The 17712-nt window shown below is 41.1% G+C and overlaps 4 protein-coding genes across 4 annotated transcripts in view; all 4 read left to right on the top strand.

Annotated features, from left to right (window-relative positions):
• The window catches only part of LOC306775126 (epithelial membrane protein 3-like), a 9804-nt gene extending 9662 nt beyond the window's left edge, over nt 1-142 (top strand). Inside the window, exon 6 of the mRNA XM_079265382.1 lies at nt 1-142. This exon is cut by the window's left edge and continues 122 nt beyond it. The gene's annotated coding sequence lies outside the window, so the exon portion shown is untranslated.
• A 545-nt stretch (nt 143-687) lies between these two features.
• On the top strand, nt 688-3840 carry fam83e (family with sequence similarity 83 member E). Its single transcript, XM_079265381.1, has 6 exons — nt 688-720; nt 1206-1352; nt 2568-2692; nt 2783-3217; nt 3467-3692; nt 3776-3840. Exons 3-5 carry the CDS (start codon nt 2571-2573, stop codon nt 3528-3530), a joined length of 621 nt encoding a protein of 206 aa, XP_079121507.1. The 5' UTR covers nt 688-720; nt 1206-1352; nt 2568-2570; the 3' UTR covers nt 3531-3692; nt 3776-3840.
• Nucleotides 3841-4102: 262 nt separating this feature from the next.
• On the top strand, nt 4103-11467 carry LOC306775665 (zinc finger protein 362-like; the record flags this gene model as incomplete). The annotated part of the gene is made up of 8 exons (XM_079266124.1): nt 4103-4112; nt 4286-4291; nt 5220-5345; nt 5668-5989; nt 9156-9380; nt 9745-9823; nt 9942-10100; nt 10188-11467. The coding sequence occupies 8 exons, from the start codon at nt 4103-4105 to the stop codon at nt 10305-10307; spliced, it is 1047 nt and encodes a 348-aa protein (XP_079122250.1). The 3' UTR covers nt 10308-11467.
• A 1889-nt stretch (nt 11468-13356) lies between these two features.
• Nucleotides 13357-16412, top strand: LOC306775664 (alpha-1,3-galactosyltransferase 2-like; the record flags this gene model as incomplete). The annotated part of the gene is made up of 5 exons (XM_079266123.1): nt 13357-13361; nt 13477-13566; nt 13664-13759; nt 15459-15596; nt 15728-16412. The coding sequence occupies 5 exons, from the start codon at nt 13357-13359 to the stop codon at nt 16410-16412; spliced, it is 1014 nt and encodes a 337-aa protein (XP_079122249.1).
• Nucleotides 16413-17712: the final 1300 nt, after the last annotated feature.

Here is a 17712-nt window from a genome sequence, read left to right as displayed (position 1 = left end):
GGAAATATTGTGACTTTTTACCAGAGGGATGAATGAAATCACTTTAACCAGAAAGAAGGGTGACATGAGCTGGCCTGTGTTAGTCTTGTCGTCAGACAACAGGAGTCAGTGGGCGGAACTTTGACAGGTATCACTTATTCCCAGAGACACACTAGGCTGCAGTCATGTCGAACTCCCAAGAGCAGAGCCTTGATGAGAATGCAGTGTTCCTGCCGGTCAACGAGTCCTCCCCGGAGTTCATCCACTGTGAGAAGCAGCGTCAAGCAGTGGAGAGACTCCTAAATTCAGGACCAGAGGCCTTCTACAGCTCCATCGGCACAGAGCGCTCCGGCTGCTTCTTGTCTTCTGAGGAGGTCAGCCAGATAACCAGCTGGGCTCAGGACTACCGCTTTAAAACGCCACAGGTGCAAAGTCAGGAGAATGGAGGGGAAGGCAGCTCAGAGATGGAGGACGCCTGTTCTACCTACTTCCCTTCCCACTCAGACACACCAGCCCCGGACCTGGACCTGGGCTGGCCTGAAAAAGGCCCCTGGGTGCCAAAGGGAAGCGTTACAGTCCACACCAGCCCCCCTGCTGACGGAGCACCTCCAGTCAGACAGATCATCAGATGGCACTTGCAAAAGGCTCGCCAAGTATGCAAACATTTTTTTAATGGATGAACACAACACATTTCTTGATAAGGGTGGAGGTGAAGCACATCCGTACTAACCGGAGGAACTGGTAATTTACTTATCAAAGTTTTTTGACACTTAATATTTTCACATCACCACATTTCAGAGAGAAATGTTGTAGTCTTTTGCTCCACGATGTTTATTTGGCGAGTTTAAGATTTGACTTGAAAATCATAAATAAACTGAAAAATATAAAGCACTGCTTCAGTTCAAACTCTCAATAGTATATCGAGTATTCAGACATGAAGCAATCTACACCAGCTACACAATTAAAATTCAGCTTAAAGGTTAAAATACATCGATAAAAGATAACCACCTGACACAATCTGCTTTTACTTAACTCCATTTTTGCTGGTAATAGTCTACCTGTTCAGTTTTACTTCTGTAAAAACCTCATCACTTCTTCCATTGCTACACCAAGGTAAGCACACAACTATTTTCCTCTGAGAAAAACAAGACGATTTCCTCTTTGTGTAAGCCACGTTCTGAATAATCCTGCCAACTACAGGCTGTGACATTTTGTGTACTACACAGGTTATCGCCATAGTGACAGACAGATTGACAGATGGTGCAATAATTGGCGATTTACACGATGCTGCTTCACGGGGGGTGTCTGTCTACATTATCCTGAACCAAAGGTCCATTCAGGAGAACTTCACGCTCAACAGGTTCAGGCATCCGGTGAGTCACCTCCTACAAATCAACACACACCTACATAGCAACCGTCTGCTGTGTTTGTTTGACATGGCAATGAATAAACCACAGACTTTGTTTAGCCAAAACCAAATACCACCAATTTAGAAGAACAACACATGGTGTAGTGGGATTCTTTCTAACAAGATTACATCTCGATATAGGCGTCAGAGTTATTAAAAGCTTTCTACACTGCATATGTACTCTTGAGCGGTATCTCAAAGGTGTCCTTTACTTTGGTATGCTTATCTTAGGAATGTAACATGTGCTTTTAACACCTTGTAGTTCAATAGGTTGCACAGCATTCATGAAATGTTGTACCTGATGTTGTGATGAGTGAATGACCGACGACTGAACAGAAATTAAAACGCTCCGTCTATATAGTATATATATTGCTTCAGGGATGACATATTTTTGCAGGCCAACCGCGGAAGTTAGCATCGCACTGGTTACCTCGACAAAACACCAATCTGATTTTTCCATTTGATTTTGTATTATTGCAGAAAATAAAAATGAAATAAATTCAGTAGAAAACACGTTCATGATACTTTATCTTCACTACACTTTTAGGATTTTCTAAGCGTGAATGCAGTCACCAGAAGTAAAAACAGCTGTAAACAAACTACACCAGGGTATCTGCTGACATATTTTACATCGTAGAAACCCTTTAATTGCAATATCTCAACATCTACAAGATAAATTGGAACAGAATTTGGTCCAGACATTCATAATTCCTCCACGATGTATGCTACGTTTTCCTCCAGCATGAAGTTGACATTTGTCAGGTCAAATACTTTGGTTTATGACTAAATACCTGCAAAACGAATGGCATTCCCATCAGCCACATATGTACTACAACTGTTAAGTCCAAATGTTAGCATGCTAATGTTAACATTGTTAGCATTAATAATAATTTACCAAATGTTAGCATGCTAACAGCCTAAAATAAGATGGTGAACATGGTCAAATGTATACCTTCAAACACAAAATGATATCAGCATGTTTGCACTGTCACTGTAAGCATGTTAGCATGCTGATGTCAGCATTTAGCCTAATGCTCCTATGGCTGCAGAATCCTGTATAAATACAAACCTTGTGTATGACACAGGACATTACATGCCGGTTCATCACATTCCGTCATGGATAAACACCAAGTTTCAGTATTTCAGTCTCGAGTTTCAACCTAAGTTTGTGATTTTACAGAACATGCGGGTCCGTGTTCTTGGAGGGAAAACCTTCTGTTCAAGGACGGGAAGAACGGTGGTCGGGGAAATGAAAGAAAAGTACCTTCTGGTGGATTTAGAGACAGTTATTCATGGCAGCTACAGGTGAACAGTTTTTTATTTGACCTCATTTCTCTTATATGTATCACACACACACTTGAGAGTGTTGTAACACGCTGTCTTTGCACTCTGCAGCCTCACATGGACAGACGCCCACCTGCACCGGCAGCTGGTCACTGTTCTAAGCGGGCCAGCTGTTAAATCCTTCGATAGGGAGTTCAGGGTCCTTTTTGCGGCTTCGCTTCCCTTCCCAGACACATGGAGGGTTGCAGATACTCGGGTAGATATGCCTCATCAGCTAAAAGACAGCTCAGATCTTGGGTTTAAAGGACTTCACCATTTGGAGCCTGAGATTACCAACCCTCCATCCCCACCTGCCGATTATCTCCTGGACTGGGAAGCCATGGGGGTTATCCAGAGAAACAGCTGCTTCCCAGACAGTCCTCTTGATCAGCATGAGGAAATCATGGCCAAGGAAATACCAGTCCAGAGCAAAATGCTGTTCATGAAAAACACACCCATTGTGGAGGGTTTCACTAACAATAGAAACCAGTATGTTGAAAAGAAAAGGTACTTGGATCTTGCACCTTCAACCAATCTAAGTTGTCTTTTTACCAATCATACAGTATACATATGTAAAACTTACTTTGACATTTACACAAATACATACTATAATTTACCTTTTACTGAAACTTGCACCAAAATATTGAAGCATGTTTACTGTTTGTTATCATTCTTTGAGTAATTTCCCCCGTGTATCACAGCATAGTTGTGATATTTTGTGCTTCATGTTTATTTCTCTCTTTTTGTGTGTTACAGGGTAGATGAAAACACCTCTCCAGTGACAAACAATGTGCCAGATAAATCAACAACTCTCAAGTAAGTCTTGTTACAGCCAATTCTGTCATTATACTGATTACGAGTATTGGCTCAAGTCTTTATCTGCTAACTTTAAATGCAGGTATTTTCCCAGGGATCTTGATCATTTTCATAGCAACATGCAGCCTTGGCCAACAGACACGACAGCTCAAGAAAGAATGAAAAGGTAACACCCAAAACATAAAGGAAACACACTGAATAAATGATTGATATATCATATCTAAAGGAAAACGTTTTTTTCTCCTGCAGGGTGCAACACATAAAAAATGAAGCCATTTACAGGCAACTCTCCATTGAGAAGAGCACCAATGTAGATGACCAAAAAACAACAAGACTTGATGATGATAGACTTCATAGAGCTACAGAACCAACGCACAAAATAACCATACGGTCAAGGACGGAGGCCGTTTTGGAAGGAGAGAGCAGCGTAAAAGAAATTAGCTCCGAAGTGGCGAACACACCATCTTCGAGAGTAAGAAACTCTCTTTTCTGTCAAAACACTTTCGTTAAACTTGTGAAAAAAAATTGAGAAACTGAAATGCATTTCTCTCCTCACAGAAGCCTATAATCCTGAGGATGCCGCAGGGTGAGAGCGTCAGCTCTCTGAGTGACCTCATGAAGAAGATTCCGCCTCGGCAGAGCACTTCAGGACTGCTCGGGAAAGGATCAAAGGCCGCTGTATCAGAACTGAAACAGTCCATGGTGGAGCTGAGCGTACACAACCCAGATGATGCCGGAGTTCCGGTGCCAAAGTTTAAGGCCAGTGTAAGTGTGTGGATACGTTGTGGTCTTCTGTCATTGTTTTTCTTTTTCTTACAAAAAGACATTAATATCTCAGAGATGTTACTCTTTCAGTCACCCCCAGGGGTGCGCGCACCCCACTTTGGGAATCCCTGCCTTAAGGTATTCAAAACCTTGCCTCAGTAAAAGTGTGTAGGTATTATCAGCAGAATGTACTTAAGGTATCAAAAGTAAAAGTACTCATTGTGCCGTAAAATTATATATGACTACTATATATGTTTTTGTTTTCATTGGTATTACTGCTGCATTAAAGACAATGTTGTATTTTACTGCTTTAGATGTTTTAATTCCTTTATTTACAGTCGGGTAGTTTAATCTACAGCAATGCATCATATTCTATCAGATCATATTTGTGTGGCGTCGCTGTGAGAAGAACCACGTATCTCTTAAAGATTAAGCTTTCATAAACTCAGATCAACAGCCCTGTTTTTAGCTTTGTGACGGCGCCTTTTCCAGCTGATCCCAGAGGGCTTTGAAATCGTTTATTTCGCTCAAGAAGTAGAACAATTGTCTCAGCACATTAAGGTACACTTTATCCTTCAGTTTATCACACACATTCAAATTCAAAATCACAAAAGCGAGTGTGAAAATGTTCAACTAAAGTTGTCAGATAAAGTAAAAACACCACATTTGCAACAACAATATTTGCCTCTGAGATGTTGTGGAGTACTCATCATGCACTGCACGAAAGCCATCACTTGATGTTTGTTCATTTGTGAAAGGTTGTGAAAGGTTGTTGTCGTGCTGCTTTAATGTTGTTGTTGTAGAGTGAATGTACTGTCTTGTGATTGTAAATTAGCTTATAACTAACTCTGATACAACTATGAAACGGCACTGTCACTGTCACATTCATGCATTTTGTAAATGCATTTTTCTTTTTCTTTTTTACCAGGTCGTATTCTGGGAGATGTAAACTTGAATCTGGACGATAAGGCAGCTATAAAAGCCAGAGGATTATGGGAAGACTGGCACCTGCGTCAACTTATAGACTATCCCTCCAGGACGAACCACGTCTCAGGTAGCCACAGTTTGTCCGCTTATTAAAAACAAGGAAGCAAAGAATGCTGTCCTGCTCAGGTCTGTGATTTGTGGGGTTAATTCATCATTAGCTCTAGAAATAATGTTGGGAAATGTTGACTTCTCTGTGCTGTACGTATATGTAGCAGGTAGACTAAGACTAAATGACTTTAACCTAAAGTTGCTACACAGGAGAGTGATATTACTCGAGCCTTACTAACCATCCTACAATACGTCCATTTGATATCTCTGTTAGTGAGCAGCTGTTTGTCCATGTTGCTCCAATTTGCATGGCTGACTCTCCTCGCCATTGCATTCAACAGGTGTGGCGCTGGCATCCAGAACAGGCAACCTGAACACTTCAGAGATCATCAGCCCCACTACACCCACCTTGAGCAACCACAACCGGCTCGGTGGAGCCCCCACACCTCACCTCATCTCAGGTTTGGCCTGCTGCCACGGCATGGAGCACGGGAAAAACAACGGGGGCCTCGTGGGACTCCTCGGCCCTCCTCCAAAGGAGGAACGAGGGCGTAAGAGGATCAAAGCAGAGAATGGGTCGTCTCTTTTGGTGGTCCCCTACCCAATCCTGGCCTCAGGCAACGAATGTGTCACCATCACGACCAAACCAGGAAAAACCTACAGGTAAGAAAGGACTTATTCTAAAGATAGAGCAGAGATAACCGAGGTGCAGTGCATCGGCCTCATGGCTCACTGTTGTTTTCAGATAATTAGCAGTCCAGTAGACACAGCAGGTTTCAAATCTCCCTTTACTCATAAAACAGGAGGAAATATAGTGATTGTTGATTATTTCTATGATATAGAGAAAAAGGAATACAATTTAAACTGAATGTCCACCAGATTGGAGAATTTTCTTGGCTCACCAACAGCAGCCCCAGAACTGGTAACATAAAACAAGTAGGGTAACAGAACACAGTACACTATTGAACAGGATTAAGACCATTCCTAAAAGAAAACATAGAATATTAACACACAAAATAAAATGCTGTGGGAAGAAATATCTGATTTCCAAAGGCACCCTATCATGCCTCCCTCAGGTCTCAACTGAGGAAATAGAGGATGGGAACTGTCAGCATGTTCATGGCCTTCTCTTGTCCTCTCAGTTTACATGTCACTCAGCATCAACTGGGGGTTGGTGTTTACCAATCACAGACTCTGGTGAGGGAAGAAGTATTCTTTACTTGGGTACAAGTAGAAATGCAAGAAAACGAATAAAATGTAAAAGTTTTGATTTCCAAATGTTACTTAAAGCGGCTGTAATCAATATTACAGCCGCCACAACTTTGCGGTTTCGTTCACTATTTTCACTTCCAGTCATAGCAGGCAAACAAGCCGTAAAAACCCCACTGTACGGTAGACTGTACACACAGCCGACCACCTGATCAGCACCGAACAGCAGACAGACTCGGTTAGCAACTAAACACAGTGGAGCATTTAGCAGCTTAAGAGACAGATAGTTCCCTACAGGGGCGGACTGGGGGAAAAAAGTGGCCCGGGAGTTTACTGTCAGACCGGCCCACTCAATGCATCGCACGTATCGATGTCAGTGGCCTACTTGGAAAAATACCCATACACTTAACATTATTTTCGATGATTACAAAGAAATTACATCATATATGTTTTTTTTTATAATAATACTCCAAGGTAGTAGTTTGCTCGATGAATATGCTGAACTTTGGGCTAGTATCAGATGGTTATACGTATAACTACAGAGCCTTAAGGAATGAATGTCAGCAGAGAAAGACCACACAATAAAGAAACTGGAATCAGAGGGTAGAATTAGTTTGAACTATATTGAAATGAACAGAACATACGATGGGGTGTGAACATCAGTGGTATCAGTAGTGTTGCATGCTGGGTGTGTGATTGTGTGTGTGTGTATGTGTAGGGGTGTTGAAGGTGCATAACAAAACAATAAGTTAAGTAACAGAACCTAAACTAACTCTGCCAGCCCAGGTGCATTATAGTCACATAGTAATAAAAAACAATATCAGTATACTCATGTGTTATTATTACCTCACTACACGAGTAGTTTTTGCAGCAGCTCACTCTTTTCTGCAACACCGTCTATGATTTTCTCACTGTCCAGCATCTGCAAAACATCTGTCTGAGTAGCCATCAACATAAAAGCCTCCAGGTGCTGTTGAGAGCTGGTTAACTTAAACATTATTTGACATAAATTATTAGAAATGATAAGATTGCCCTCTTTACAACTACCACCATGGATAGCTTGCTCATCGATTGTAAGCAAGTAACTACGGCTAACATGTTAAATTAAATAATCTCGATGATGCGAACAGCGCCAGCTTGCTTATTTGACCAGATCATAACGGTCTCAATTTTGGACATTTATCATTTATCTAGCTAACGTTAGCTAGGCTAGCTTGTAGCCGAACACTACCTCATCTGTGAAAAGCAAGCTAACATTGGCCAAGTCAATGCCACAACTTACCATCAACACTGTCACCAGTCGGTGGTTTCCCAAATAAGTCAGAGATTTTTAAATATTTTGATGCACCTTCCTCCAGATATCTCTTCTTTTTCTCCCTGAGCTTTTCAGCTCCACCTTTAAAGGATTTACGTTTTGGTACCGGTGCCATGCTGCTAGCTCGCACTCAAAACGGCTTGTCTCTGAGCGAGTGACGCAAGCTGCAGATACATGAATCCGTGACGGGACGCTACGTCAATAACTGACAACGCATGGTCAAATCAACGTAATTAACACAAGGACAGCCACAAAGTCATAAGAACCAGTCACATATATTCATATGACAACAAAGCACATCAATCCAGCAGACCTGCAGCGGATCCACGCATTCCACCACACAAGAGCACGAGCCATCAAATATTATTCATAAAAACGTTACTGCAGATGTAAAAAAAACAAACGCAGTTTGTCACTTACCAAATTCTTTGTTGACAAAGAATTTAATCCCAGTACATCGTTTCAGTTCCAGTAAGAAGTCCTTCTCGATTCATGGACGCCGTGACAGTCGAGCCGCCCCTGTATTTCGCCGGTCTACAGCGGCCATTCGCACCTGCGCCGGCCCCGCCCCGACCGTCGCCCGGCACGAGCGCACGGCGCAGACCGCGGTTATGGAGAAAAGTTTTTAAAAGCACCGTAGTGTCCAGCCGTGCTATTGCGTCTCAGATCGCGAGGAGTAGTATAATGTCAGTCTATACTGTTGATACAGTTTTCACTGATTATTGACTTTCGGTATTAGAGTCAATTGAACGTGTTCTGTGAAGCATATAATATAGTCGGGCCGGCGATGTCAGAGACCGGCCCAAACCCCGTCGGCCTACCGGGGATTCCCCCGGTATCCCCGATGGCCAGTCCGCCCCTGGTTCCCTATGAAAGAGCTGAAAGAGACCAAAAACTGAGCGAAAAGATGTTGGACTTACATTCGCCAGTCGGACACAAACAGTCCCCAAATGAATGCTAATGTTGCTCTGTATCTGTTGGATGTGTAAATAAGCAACCGTTTGCCATATCAACTTCAACGGGGATGATATGTCAGTGTGATGTCTTACAGCTTGTTTCTGCTGTAATCTGTCATTGCAGGTTTAAGTAAAGAGAAATGCATTAGCATGAAAAGTAAAAGTACTCTCCGTGCAATACAGTACATTATAATACAGTATTATGCAGTACATTAATATGAGCCGATCATGTGTTTTGTACATAAAATATTAAGCTGCAGTGTAACTAGTATCTATAGATGTATGCTTGAGTGTCTGTGCGTGTCCTTTACATGTGTTCTCTATCTGTGTCGCTGTGTCCTCCATACAGGTGTAAAATGTGTCCGCTGACCTTCTTCTCCAAGTCCGACATGCAGATCCACTCCAAAACGCACACGGAGGCAAAGGCTCACAAGTGTCCTCACTGCACTAAGTCCTTTGCGAATGCATCGTACCTGGCCCAGCACCTGCGCATACACCTGGGCATTAAGCCTTACCGCTGCTCCTACTGCGAGAAATGTTTTCGCCAACTCTCCCATCTGCAGCAACACACCAGGTCTGCTCTCATCACAGCACGTCCGTTACGTTTTCTTTTTGTCATGTTATTGCTTTCATGAGCATGAATGTATTCTGTTGTGTAGCATCAATCCTGCTAAATAACATATATATATACATATATACATATATATATATATGTATATATATATTGCAAACTTGTCCTTTGAAGTAAAAAAGAAAAGATAACAGTCGAGATCTCAGAAATGATTGCGTCACGCATTTCTACCAGACGTGAGAAAATGTAATCTGGAAGTTGATGTCTTGTCAGTTAGGGAGGAGCACGCAGTGTAGAAGAGCTGTAGAGGTGCCGTTGTTTACTCTGTGATGGAAATCTAATGTTTACATCATTTTGCCGATTTCAGAATCCACACAGGCGATCGGCCATACAAATGCCTCCACCCAGGATGTGAAAAAGCATTTACTCAGCTATCTAATCTGCAGGTAAACATTAACTCTTTTCCTAGGCCACCTATTTAACCGGCCCCGTTGCCCACAGCTTAAACTGTGCGGCAAGGTGAAGGTGGCTCATTCTCACCATGTTTTTCCTCCCCTGCTGAAGTCTCACCAGAGGCAGCACAACAAAGACAAGCCCTTCAAATGTTCCAACTGCTACCGTGCCTATTCAGACTCTTCCTCGCTGCAGATCCACATGTCTGCACACGCCATTAAAAATGCCAAGGCCTACTGCTGCAGCATGTGCGGCAGGGCGTACACGTCGGTGAGTTGGAAATCCAAGTCATGTTTTTAAATCTGACCGCAGCGGCGATGTCAAAAAAGTGTTGTCTTTGTTTTTGTTTTGTTCCAGGAGACATACCTTATAAAGCACATGTCCAAACACACTATGGTGGAACACGTGGTGTCCCATCACTCCCCCCAGCACAGGACAGAGTCTCCCGCCATCCCTATACGGATCTCCCTCATCTGAGCTCCTCACCCGTCTCTTGCCCTCCCATCAGAGACGATTCCTGTGATATCTGCGCTCCTCTTATGAACTTTGAAAAACAAAATGTGCCAGATTGTACAAGTATCTTGTGAAGAGGTGCTCTGTTCATGAGTGTATCCTCCTTTCCTTTCTTGCTGACCAGATAGTATTATCGGGGACATCCAAAGATGACTTCTCAGCACTTTCAGGCCAGGAAATTACAGGCCTAAAAATGTCGTTTTCTATGTGACTACACAGGGGGGGGGGGGGGGGGAGAGTATTGCTCCAGGCAGCTACGGTACATGGAAAATCTTTTTCAACTTTTTGTGTAATAACAAGATAACATTGTCTTTTTTTATATGGTCCATTACTTTCTTTATTCAAGTATTTGCAAAGAAAAATATATTTGCATCAGAAAGAGTCTTCCATTAGCTGAGTGAGCATAAAGGAGAATGCTTATATAATGCGTATTCATGTATATCTTGCCACTTGTTATGTCAGTGTTTGCAATGTTTCACCAATCACACGGCCATCACATTTTCATGACAGTATTTTTTACCCTGGCGCCGACACAGTCATGACACGTGACTGATAATTAGACGAATCAATATATTTTCTTTTAGTTTGTGTTCAAATGTTCTGAAAATAGACTCACGGCAGTCCTCAGGTTTCTTCTGTTCACGTTGAATCAGTGCTGACGGTCTCCTCAAGTACTGTTGAATAAGAAGGAACAAAGGAATCACACAAACCAAGCGAAAAAAACTGAATTGAAACTTTAATTGATGAGATGAATGTGAGCGCTTCTGCTCAGTCAATCAAAAATGTGTTATTAACAGTAAAAAAAAAAAAAAAATATGATAATTTAAATGTATTTATCGTGCCAGATTCACCACGATATGAAAGATTACTGTGTTAATATTAAATTGAATCATGCACTCAGTGCTTTGTTTTGCCCACTTTGGGCGAGCAAATGAATAAATGCAGTGGCAAGACTGAAATGTTACACCACACAGACAGATGTGTTGCTTTCCCGGAAAACATTAATAATGAGGTCCATCTTTTTGGTTTCCAGCCATAATGTGCAACTGAAGCATCACACTTCTTTGCCATTGTTTTATGGAGGAAAATGTTGACATTTTATATGCATTTAAGCCTTAATTTGTTACAACTCTACGCTGTTGTTTTATCACTTTACATTTGCTTTTATTTCATAGCATGATATATACTGTAAATAAACTGTATTAACTGTCAAGCTGTTTTTATAATAAATAACTATAATTACAAGTAATGGTGAAAGGCTTGATGTGTTCTTTGATTGTAAAGTGATTGAACTGCAAAACAAGTTAAACGGTATAACAAGATAAAGGATGCTCTTTCATGTCTTCTTAATGCTGATGAATTGTATCTGACCCTTTCTAGAGTGCCACAGGTGTTGGGTTACTCTGTTCACTCCACACTAAAGTGCTAAGTTACACATACTCTACCACTGACTCTGACGAGTACAATGTTTCAGTTGGCGGTTGTCAGTGAAAGAGGATGGAAGTATCTGTCTGAGGCGATAACTTGTGATAAACAAAACTGTACTTCACGTGAAGCCACATGTGAGAGATAAAACGTATTCTGGTGCACATTCAGTTGAGGAAGTAACAAACGGCAACTACTACAACGTCCACAGACGTTATCTTGTAAGGTGTGGAGCCTCTTAAGTGTCATTATGGAATAAAAGGTGACTTGAAAAAGTTACACAAAGCAGAACTCGGCGTTTTGAAATCAAACATGTATATCATTTAGTTGAACACAGTGGAGCATTTAGCAGTTACAGAGACACATTTTTCTCAGGAGTTGGTAGAGAACGAGGTAAAAGCGAGAGAATATTAAACACTGAATACTCTCCGTGAATGTATTGGTACATTTACTCAAGAACTGTGCTTCATTTCAAGTTAAAGATACGTACACTGTACTGGAGTATTTTGAGTTGTACCAAAAAAGATATTTCCCCTTTTAACTTCTCAACTCTTTGAAGCTCCAATTTTTCCCAAAAAACAATGATTAGAGAAAAGTCTAAGAGCAATAACGACAAATTTGTGTATCAGAACTTTGTACTTCACTAATCATATATATATATATATATATATATATATATATATATTTTTTTTTATATATATATATTTTTATATATATATATATATATATAAATATATATATAAATATATATATATAAAAAGACGTTAAGGCGGAGTGAGTTTACCGTACGCAAGACGTCTACCTTTTGTACAGAGAGCACCTTTCCACTTTCCACCTGAGGTCACACAACGGTGCTGTGCAGTGTGCCATGTCGTGAGGGACAACATTCAGGTTGAATTGTCCTGTAAATATTTTTGGACAGCGACTCATGGTAAGGTATCAACACTTTTTTTTAAATTTTTTTAAAATTACTTAGAAAATGTAGTATTTTGTGTTCAGTGGACAATACATGTTGGTTTACTTCATTAAACGTGTTCAGTTCATGTCGGTTAATTTGCAAGGACTTTATGAGAAGGTTTTAGTCTGATTGTTGGATGCTACTTCCGGAAACGGCAACAAATAATAATTAACTCTTGTAACTCAGCCAGAGATTCTTAAGAGTTTATAATGGTATGATACATTGTTTAGTCTTTATGAGACACATCCAGGATTAAACCCACGGAAGACAAAAGCCCAGGGTAGCCACACACACGCACGCACGCACGCGCACACACACACACACACACACACACACACACACACACACACACACACACACACACACACACACACACACACACACACACACACATGCATATATAAATACATTAAAGTATCATTTTGGAATCAAAACTCTGGTATCATAACCATATGAAAAAATGTCAAAGGATAGTGCAGCCGTGATTGGCTGATTTGAACCAATGAGCTTGCAGGTATAATCAAAAGGTTTAACGGTCCCTTCTCCTTTCTCTCATCCATGAACCTGCTGCCTTCACTTTCTTTTACAAGAGAGTTCATGGTCTACTGAGCTTGGAAGCGTTTTTCAACCATGGGGTATCTAACATCTTTTAAAAATTAACGTTGTTGTTTTGGCTATTGTGTCACACAGTTTTGCATTTTCTGAATTGTGATTCAGCGTTTAATCGGTCTGTGGCTTTTATTCCTGTAGACATGTTCAGAAGAGGAAGGCTGTTTTGAAATGTGTGCTCTGCATCCCTATCACGTTCAGTGTTCTCTACATAATATCTCTATCGTTGAGGTGAGTCTGTATTTCAATTTAAACAACACCACATACTCTACTAGATCAGCTATGCAAACATAACATTGTTTAACTTTGCTTATCGTTTTGGTATCAGACTTTTAGTATGCCTACTACCTATGGACAAATGCTCTTTGGAAAGTGCAAAGATGCTGGTTCTTGACAACAGTGTGGACACCAGCCTCAACCTTTGGTAAGATTATTAAAACCTTACGTTTTGCTGCACAGGTAGTCATGAATCTACTGTTTATTCACCACTGAAAGCACTAGAAATAAGATTTCCCATGAGAGGATCAGTCGATCAATTGATTAGTAGATCGGCAGAAACATAATAGGCAACTATCTTTATAATGAACTAACTGTTAATTATTACCATTCTAAAGTAAACTGAATGTTCCTAGGTTGTGTCACCTTTGGTGTCGGGACATTTTAAAGACAAAATGATCAATAGTATAATAACTGCAGCCTTCAACTTTAGATTTATTAAAGGCAGATGTGGTTGATAAGGTGTACTGAAAAAATATCAGGTTACCCTTCTCAATGTGAATGCAATATAATTATTAATATATAATATGAATAAATCAAACTAGGGCAATACAGCAAATTAAGAGCTATGGAGTGAAATGTACTTGGTCACAGGACTCTAACAACTAAAGTTGCACAGAAGGCCGAGAATATACATGTTTTACTTCGACCACAGATTACGCAAGAACATGTTTTTAAATGTAGAAAATTAGAAAAAGGAATTAAAGAAGCCAATGAGTGAAATTGTTTTTACTGGAATTACTTTTACTTTTAGGAAAATAAATCATACTGACGCAGGATTCTTGAAACTGGCATAATCCATGTTCTAAAGATGTGCGATTTCCTTGATTGTAATGAAATGTTGGAATGCAAAAAGTGAAACAAAGTGAATGGAGAAGCTGCTGCTTGTTAGTTTCCTTTGTCCTTGTGTTCCTTTCGTCGTAACCACAGTCCTAAAGAAACCATTGTTGTTGGGAGACGACATGTTTTCAGCGCTCTGGTACAATAGTTGCTGTGTATGAAGTGTTTTGGTTACAGGAAGCCAGACATGAAAATATCTTTTGACATGATAACGTCTATTGTTTTGGTTGGGTGAGCTCGGGTGGCCTTGTATGCATATGTTCAGGTTTAAGCGATGCAAATTACAACTGAAAGAACATGATGAATTGCAGTTGCTTTCGTGGATTTTGCATGTGAGATAAACAACCCTGTATCCTAAAAATGACGTTCTCCCGAAACTAAAATGCATTCTCAATGACGTTTGACCATAAACGTATTTTCTCCCTGATTATGTTTGTGTTTGACGTATTACAAAATACGTTTCAAATCAACATTTTAACACGAACCTTTTTTCCCTCTCCACCACCGCCTCTCCTCCCTATTATGCGGTCAGAATACTACCGCAACACGCCGCCTGTCTCCGGCAGAAATGCGCTGATCCACGCACGGGGGGACGTGGTTATGGTGAGGGTGGACAGGGTTAGGGTCAGTAAATAAAGGCAAGGCAGATCACAGGAAAATAATAAAGAGTCGAGTATGGCAAAGATATGTTGATTAGAAACGTATTTGTATACGTCAAACACAAACGTAATCAGGGAGAAAATACGTTTATGGTCAAACGTAATTGAGAATGCATTTTAGTTTCGGGGGAACGTCATTTTTAGGAGATAGGTCTCGACATAAACTGCTATGCTGAGCTGCATGTTTGTGAAGAAGGGAGTTCAGAACAGAGAAATATGTGGAATGAAATGAGAGAATCAGCGATCCCACCAAACACATTTTTAAAGTCAATGTATTTATTTTCATCATAATATTGCAAACTACAAAAAAAGAGAGAAAAAAGACTCAAGCTTCACCCTGTATTTCAGGTCCAGGTCTAAAGTGCAAACATGTACATCTTGGAAAGCTCCCATCATCTGGGAAGGAATGTTTGACCCTGACCTTTATGACCAGGTGCACAAGACGGAAGGATCCTCTGTGGCTCTAACCGTGTTTGCTGTCGGCAGGTTTGTTTCCGCATGAATTCTGTAACAACTGTTTGGATAAACTGTCATCACACCTGAATAAATCCTGGTCTGCCAATTGCTATTTCGTTTGTTGGAACATGCCGTTGTCCTCGTCTCCCCTCCCATCAAAGGTACCTGGACGCCTACCTGGGGACCTTCCTGAACTCATCGGAGCGTCACTTTATGTTGGGTTTGCCCGTGACGTATTACATATTTACGGATGTGCCAGAGAAGGTGCCAGACATCAAGCTCGCTCCTCATCGAAGCATAAAGGTTATCAAAGTGGAGAGGAAATCCAGGTGGCAGGACATCTCTATGATGCGAATGAAAACCATATCAGATGTCATCAAGTCGGACATTCGCCACCGCTGCACGCATGTATATTGCTTCGACGTGGATCAGGTGTTCACTGGCAGATTTGGCTCGGAGGCTCTGGGAGATTCTGTGGCTCTGCTCCACGCCCACTACTACCGCATTCCGAAGATTTTCTTTACGTACGACCGCAACCCAAAGTCGAAGGCGTACATGCAAACTGGGGATTTTTACTACCACGCTGCCATCTTTGGAGGCTCATGGAAGAGCGTACAAGCGTTGACTGAGGCCTGCTATCAGGGCATCACGGAGGATAAACAGAATAACGTGGAGGCCCTGTGGCACGACGAGAGCCATCTCAACAAGTACATGTGGCTTCACAAGCCGAGCAGGGTGCTCTCTCCGGAGTACTGCTGGGACACCAGTATCGGCTACAGGAGTGACATAAAAGTCGCCCGAGTACTGTGGGCGCCAAAATATTATGATTCACTTCGCACACCTTAGTGTGTTTTGGAAGTAATGTGCAAAATTGACTCCTATATTTAGTAAAGGGTGTGAGAACTATATCACAAACACGACGCTCTCAGGTTGCCGTGCTCCCTGGCTCTTTATATTTAGTTAAACTTCTGCAAGTGTGGATTTTCTAATGGAGTGACGACTACTTTCACTGACCGCCTGCTGCCGCCTCGGTAAATCTAAGCAAATGCTGCCAGTGCTTCATTGTCAATATATATTTATCGTGATTACATATTAATGTCAGTCTGTGCTAGTTGATCAGTTGTGTTAGTCAGTTTGTGAATTATCTCGCTTTCCCAAATCACTTCTTTTTGTTTTGTTTTTTGATGAAAACTTATTGGCCCTGAAGTTGCAGTGTTATGAGTAACTACAGTCAAGGGGTTTTTTGTTTTCTCAAATTGTCATGCACGATGTAGACTGCTTCATACCGGTCTCTGGAAAAGATTTTGTACGTTTTTGAAGTTGGATGCATCAATCTGGTGCACTTTGAGAGCAACATTTAGCGGCTAGATCTATGAGGAACTTTGTGCTCTTGTTCTAGCAGGGGTGGAATGTAACGAAATACATTTAGGCTACTCAAGTACTGTATACAGCCTATTGAGTATATAAAGTACGGTAGTTAAAGCAGCTCCACCTTTTACAAGCTGCAGCATTGAAATGATGAGGACATTAATGCATCAGTAATTGTAATCCAATGATGTAAGCCTTGAATATACTTTTTGAAACGGGCCAAACAGCCCACCTGTTGAGAAGTGTTCATATTTTTGGTTCATTATGAAACTGTAGCAGTACAAGACAATGGACTTTGGTGGGCCGTCTCGGTAATTAATAGGAAACACTGGTGCAGGGCATTGCAGTGCTCTCTGGTAAACAACAACTTTTTAAGCTGATTTATCGTGTGAGTGGTATTTTTGGCAGGTTGGGACACATTTACTGCTATATGAGGTACGTTTCTGTCGGAAAACTACTTTGTTTTTTTTGGAGATTTACTTGAAAAACGTGGTAATAACACTTGTAAGAAGAAATATATTATCCCAAAGCATAATAATAAACATAATAAAACATAATAAAAGTACATTTAATTTAATGCGGCAGAGCTGTAGCTCTTAAGGCGAGTTTAGAATGAACAGCTGCTACGGTGTGTACTGTGGTTTCTCAATCACCCCTGGCCCCAGAGTGCTGTGCAAAACAGCTCCTTATCATTCGTGCAAAGGAAAAAACACACGTGAAGACAAAGTTCAAGATGGAAACTGCTATAGGTCTGCGTAGGTTGTGTGGGTTATGGAAT

The sequence above is a fragment of the Melanostigma gelatinosum genome, assembly GCF_949748355.1.
Source record: "Melanostigma gelatinosum genome assembly, chromosome: 3".
Taxonomy (NCBI): domain Eukaryota; kingdom Metazoa; phylum Chordata; class Actinopteri; order Perciformes; family Zoarcidae; genus Melanostigma; species Melanostigma gelatinosum.
Note: the sequence above shows the minus strand (reverse complement) of the source record. Positions and strands in the feature narration are given on the sequence as shown.